At 32.2% G+C, this 6,761-nt stretch overlaps 1 protein-coding gene across 3 annotated transcripts in view; it reads right to left on the reverse strand.

Annotated features, from left to right (window-relative positions):
• LOC106471761 (GRAM domain-containing protein 4-like) overlaps positions 1-6,342 on the reverse strand; it is a 56,942-nt gene extending 50,600 nt beyond the window's left edge. Inside the window, exons 1-2 of one of the 3 annotated variants that reach the window (XM_022400372.1) lie at positions 6,260-6,342; positions 2,040-2,229 (exon numbers count right to left, since the gene is read on the reverse strand). In XM_022400372.1, coding sequence (XP_022256080.1) covers positions 2,040-2,201 — 162 coding nt within the window. In that variant the 5' untranslated portion in view covers positions 2,202-2,229; positions 6,260-6,342. The remainder of the gene's footprint in view (positions 1-2,039; positions 2,230-6,259) is intronic. The other 2 variants (XM_022400370.1, XM_022400371.1) reach the window with 2 other exon arrangements.
• Positions 6,343-6,761: the final 419 nt, after the last annotated feature.

Below are 6,761 nucleotides of genomic sequence, written 5' to 3' on the forward strand. Positions count from 1 at the left end.
TATCATTAGAAAGACTCACCACACTGTTCCAGTAGGTAATATCATTAGAAAGACTCACCACACTGTTCCAGTGGGTAACATCATTAGAAAAGCTCACCACACTGTTCCAGTGGGTAACATCATTAGAAAGACTCACCACACTGTTCCAGTGGGTAATATCATTAGAAAGACTCACCACACTGTTCCAGTGGGTAACATCATTAGAAAGACTCACCACACTGTTCCAGTGGGTAATATCATTAGAAAGACTCACCACATTGTTCCAGAAGGTAACATTATTAAGATTTTTGGGGTGGCTAATTGTATCAAAGATGTTGCAGACTTACAGGGAGATTTAGATCATTTGATGCATTGGGCCAATACATGGCAGATGTTGTTTAACTATCCATAAAGTAAGGTGATGCATGTAGGTTTTCACAATTCAAATTAATGTTACAATTTAGATGGGAATACATTAAATACTGTGGTTGAAGAAAAAGAGGTGTTGTGATTGAAAAATCACTTTAGTCATCAAAACAGTGAATTGTAGCTAGCAACAGGGCTAATAGGATTTTGGGTAGCATCTACAGAAATATTAAATACAAGGCAAAGGGTACTATTGTTTCACTGTATAGATCACTTGTAAGGCCTCTTTTAGAGTACTGTGTACAGTTTTGGGCTCCCTTCCTCAAGAAGGATATTGAATTGTTGGAAAAGATTCAGAGAAGAGCTACTATGGTGATACCTGGGATAGTGGGACTGTCCTATAAGAAGAGACTAAAATCTATAAACTTGTTTTCTCTGGAAAGGAGAAGGGTCAGAGGGGATTTGATTGAGGTGTTTAAGATGATTAAGGGCATGGACACCAGCAGGAATGGGCAAGAGGCACTTGACCTACCCTGGATTTTAAAAAAGAAAAAGAATTACTAGATATGTAAAATTATTTTTCTGTGTTATTGGAAAATCATAAGGTATTTGTAATTACAGGGTTAATGACCCCCCTAATTTTTTTTTCTGCGGGTGCCCCTTGATTAAGGGTATTGATAATATAGATCCATCAAACTTTTTTGTGTTAAGTGGTAAAAACAATAGGACAAGGGGTCATAAGTTCAAATTTGGGCAACTTAGGAGTCGTCTGCAGTTTAGACAGTATTAATTTCAAACAAGGTAGTTAGCTTTTGGAATGAGCTGCCTTCAAGGGTTGTGGAGGCAGAAAATGTAACTGAGTTCAAGAAAAGATTGGATGAATACATAAATAGTAAGAGATGGTTATAGTTGGGAGCTGGAAGGGACATCCTTGATGGGCTAATAAGCTCCCTTTTGTCCCTTTAAAATTTTATGAATTTTTATAAGCTTTTGTTTAATCCTGAAACTAATAAATTTATTTATTTAAATTTAATGGCTTAAATCAAATTTAAATTATTATTTATTCGTGAAATTCTAGCAAATTAATTTGTAATTTCATTATAAAAACATAGTTTTACAGCTTTTAATCCAAAAAGTATTAATAAAACATAATATTTAAATTGCCAGATTGTGAACTTTAAAAGAATGTGGACATCTTGTGTAGATTAATTAGAAATCAACACTCAGTTAACTTAGCATGTAAACAACTATAATAAAAATAACATAAGGCTTAACTTGTTATTGTACGTTAGAATACTGCACACACTATGCTAGGCCTAACTTGTTATTGTAAATTAGGATACTACACACACTGTGCCAGGCCTAACTTGTTACTGTAAGTTGGGATGCTACACACAGTGTACCAGTTTGTCATGGTAATGAATTTAATGTCTGTGAAGCTTTAACTTGTTTCACACTCTTTCATATCACTAAGCTACATTCTATGGTCATGTATATTCATAAGAAGAAGCCTCACTCTGGATTTCCTCACTCAAATATCACTTTTCCTATTTGTACTTACCAAATTACCTTCTGACAGGTATACTACATTCCTGAAGAGAAATCACGGTTATTAATCACTATAAAAAAAAGAAAGACTTGTATTTTGATAGTGTAGGTCAACAATACAAAAACTAGTAGGAACAAACATTCACCTCTTCTTGACTAAGAACTTCTTCATGTAACAAACACATCTCATCCTCATGAAAATTTCGATACGGAAATCCTCCCGAAGCTCCCGGAGGAGTGTCTGGTTCCTTTTCAACGTCAGGTTTCTCTGAACGAAACTTTGACTTTATGACTTGTTTGAGAGACATCCTTTTCTACCTAAAGTGTTAGATCAGACTGCTTCATTACTTTAACCACAAATTTAATACATTAATAAAAACTGGCTTCAAGAGTCACTGTTGAAAACTTATATTTATATAAATGGTCTAAGATTAAATTTATTGTTGGATTAATGTTCTAACACACCAACTTAGTTTCCAATTTTAAACTTCTTAATAAAGATGAGAGATTTTATTAGGTTTTCTATTTATACTAATGTAGTATTGGAAATATAAAGTTCACAAATAATAACTATACTCAATTTATTATATTTACATTTGCTTAAAATAGTAATAAAATATAAAGTCCGAGTTACTTTCTTTAACATTATGTTGAATAATTGGAATATTAATAACTACAATAGTATATATATCCTGCTCATTTCGGGATAGAGTACACTACAATATCTGATACTTAAGCTCATTCTTAATATTAATATTTAAAAATAACAACCAGAATACTTTGTTTTTTACATTCTGATCAGAGTAAGCTATGTACCCAGAGCTAAAAATCAATCTGGCTACTAACATAGCACATCAACTACACTATTCTTACATTTCTATATAAAAAGATTAAAATGCATTGTTTCATTAGTTGGGTATCCTTGCTACTGATATTTTCAGCCATAAACCCAATAATATCTCATGAGGTTCAGCCAGCTCAGGAGATTCAGGTTAGAGCTAAATACAAAACCTAAGCTAACAATGCAAGTCAATCTTTATGTTAAAAGTAAATAATAAACTATAATTTAAAATTCAATAACAATAAATAATTTCAATGTAGTAACTAATAAAATCACTTACATTAATGATAGAACAATACAATAAAACAGCCTAAAACTATTTGAACAACTAAGTGTCTATTATTAACAACATCCTTGTTACTTGGACAATGTAATACATTATTCAATTCTGGAGGGTAATTTCAGTTGTTTTTTTTTCATTTAACAATAGTATTTACTGACCTTGGCATCTTATGTTTCATTACACTGTTTATATAAAGATGTTAATATCATGGAGACTGAATGACAAGTTTCAGTTACAAGTTTTATTTATCACTCCCAATGGACAATATTTTTTAACCTGTTTTGTTTTGTCATTTAACAATAGTAGTTACTAACCTTGGCATCTTATGTTTGATTACACTGTTTATATAAAGATGTTAATATCATGGAGACTGAATGACAAGTTTCAGTTACAAGTTTTATTTATCACTCCCAATGGACAATATTTTGTAACCTGTTTTGTTTTTTCTTTGTTTCTCAAGAGAAAGTCTTCCTGGATACAGTTGAACACTAGTAGACACAGAATATTATGGGCTTAACCAAACTCTACACACATGCTATTCATTTGAAAGATATTTTTCATATGCGACTTGTGAATACAGGTTAAGCCTGATAAACTATATCCCAACCACTGTGTGGGCTGTGCATCTACAAATAACTATCTTATTAGGGTAAATTTACTATACAGTCAAAAATACCATAAACAATGACAGTACACAACTTACAAAAACATCTAATTATAGATAATAAGAGTACATTAAATTAGCTGTATTCATTACCAATTACTCATTTAACCTTTAATTTTGATCTACATAGGTAGCCTGCTTTGATCAGAAGTTAACAATAACTCTAATACTAAAACTTGTACCTTAACTTTATTTGTCTATCATATGTATAATACTATTTATTTCTGACCAGGTATTTTAAGAATATATGCATGCACATGTGTGTGCTATTAGATGGGGAAACTGTAGATTAGAAGTGGTAATAAAGAAAGCAAGAAACAAAATGGATATTTAGGATAAAGGTTGCTTTGGGAGAGGGAGTAAAGGATAGTGTAGTGTTTACAATGGAGAAGTGAAATGTTAGGAATAAGAATGCACTTTTATTAAGTGCTAAGGTACCAATCTCTGATTAGTTTGAACTTTTGGCTCCTTGCAATGAGGAAAGAAATGATCGAGAAGTGTACACAATGGAAGGAACTTTCTCATTAAGAACACTGATGAAGTTGTTTGTAGTTGGGAACACATAAAGCCTAGAAGGAGAACTTGCTAGTCGGAAGCTATAGTATATGAGATTGTATATTATGTTGACAGTTTATTTAGTGGTGTTAAAGAGTGTTCTCTTTTTGTAATGCATGTAGGAAACAATGATGTTGAACTTGGAAATTAGAAGGTCTCTTAAAAAAAGTACAAAAAAAAATTCTTCACAGGTTTTGAGACAAAAATGGACATGTAGTCCATTCAGAAATACTCCTTTGGATTATATATGAGAATGAATTACTTAGCAAGAAACAAAGCTTAAATGGAAGATTATCAGGAATATACTTAGAGAAACTGGTGAGATGGTTGGACCTGTGGGATAGGTTTCAGGATAAAGGTGAATCATAAGGTACATAATGACTTCATCTACTTACACAGGATAAGTAGGGAGATATAAAGGGAAGCTCTAAAGAAATTCATTACAAACAGTATAAACTAAACTTACAAAGTTGTCGGGGTGCTTTGAAAATTAGAAACAAACAAATTAATAGCACAGCTAAAACAATCAATAAAGAAACTAGCAAAGACTTTGAGAATAAAGTTTTAAAGATAAGTCTTCCAGCCTTAAAGATAAGCTTAACTGGTATTATTCTAAAGTTAAGAGTATCAAAAACAAAATAGACAAGTTCAAGGATCAAGTTGAAATGGAAGAGTATGAATCAATGAAAATTAATGAAGCTTCATTAGCTTCTGGAGATTTGATAATAGAAACTATTTTGAGTTCCAAGGCTTAATATAACTTGTTTAACAGCGACAAACTTCTTAAAATAGGGATATAGTGGCTCTTTATATATGGGATGAACTGCACCCTGTTGGGAATGAAGACATAAAATATTGCAGTCAAGATGTTGAATCTGTACGGTCAAAGGTTTCAAAAATACAGTTTTTAAATGGTAATGGTTACAGGCAACAGGACCACAGATGATGTAACAAGAAATAGTATACCGAGGTCATGATTTTTCACTAATAAGGATACTGATGTAATAACTTGTGATCCTTTCATTTTGATTGGAACTGTATGGGTCCATGTCGCAAGTAAGAGAGCTTTATTAAAGTGATTTAGGTCTCAGAGACTATGAAAGAAAATTATATATCGTTTTTTAGATTTATTGGTAACCACTATTAAGGATATACTTGCATGAGTTGAAGTGAGGGAAGGTTTTAGAAAAAAGTTATCCTTGTCCTTACATAATTAGGTTTTGTTTCCTGTAGAGATACAATGACAAAAAAGTTTAGTGCTTAATTTCAGAAAGCCAATTTTGATGCCATGAGACAAGATTTATCATTAGTGAATGGGGATAAAGTTAAGGAATGATATGGAACAGCATGAGCATCACACTGACACTGTGACAGGGTGGGTAATATTGGTTATGGTAATTCTCTATGAGTCATTTAGATACGATAATTCAATGTTTGGTGGCCAAGCATGTCATAGTCTATGGTGATACAGGAATGTATGTAATAATGTGTGTTTGAGGCAGTGCTACTTTTGCACTACTAAAATTTATTTTCGTCTCCATGTCATAAAAAGGACAGTCTTGACCAAACAATACACATCCAATCCATAATCTTAACAAATTTCTCAAGATGTGAATGCCTGAATTACTGTTTCTACTATAGGAAGTACTATTACCGGGGGAATTGCGTTAGATTTATGCTTAGTTTACTGAGAAGTAGTAAAAAGTTCAAATGATATAGGATATGAATACCCCGAATAATGGTTTCAAATGATGCAAGAAATAACTACCCCAAATGGTGGGTTCAGTTAGTCTCTAACTTAGTAACTGGTAGCAGTAGTAGAATAGTGGTCGTATTAATAACTACATGTATTACTATGACGTAACTATGATTCGAATCTCACGATAACATTAACAATTTAAGTTAATCTTAAGTGAAATATTAGTACAATACTCATAAAACATATATAATAAAGTAAATTATACTGTGTGGTAATTGAAAAATTACAATAACTAATTGGTATATTAAAAAATAAAGTATATACTTAGGTGATCATACGATATAAATAACATCAGCGACCACACATTTCATGTTATTTTATCACTTCTGACACAACTTGAATCAACAAAATTTAACATTTTTTCAGCAAAACGAAACAAACTCAATACAGCTCCATCTAGTGAAAGCTAAAATATTTATTGCTTCCGAACGTATACATGAAAATATGGTATACCGTGTGCCTTTTAATGCCCTTTATCCGCAAATATCAGAAAAAATATACAATATATTTCGATTGATTTTATTATCTATTAAGCACAAAGCAACACAATGAGTTACCTGTACTCTGGCTACCACGGATGTTTGTTTTGGTGGGGGAGGTGGCAGGGTAAGGAACAAAAAAGTCCAGTAATTGTTTCTTGGAGATGTTGCATACATTGTTGGAAAGTTCGAAATTGCTGTATCCAAATATATATATTGTTACGTCTCCGTTTCGTTAATTGATTTTCCGTAACTTCGTTCCGACGAAACTTAAGCGACACAAGTCC

This window comes from Limulus polyphemus, unplaced genomic scaffold (assembly GCF_000517525.1).
Source record: "Limulus polyphemus unplaced genomic scaffold, Limulus_polyphemus-2.1.2 Scaffold4838, whole genome shotgun sequence".
NCBI lineage: Eukaryota > Metazoa > Arthropoda > Merostomata > Xiphosura > Limulidae > Limulus > Limulus polyphemus.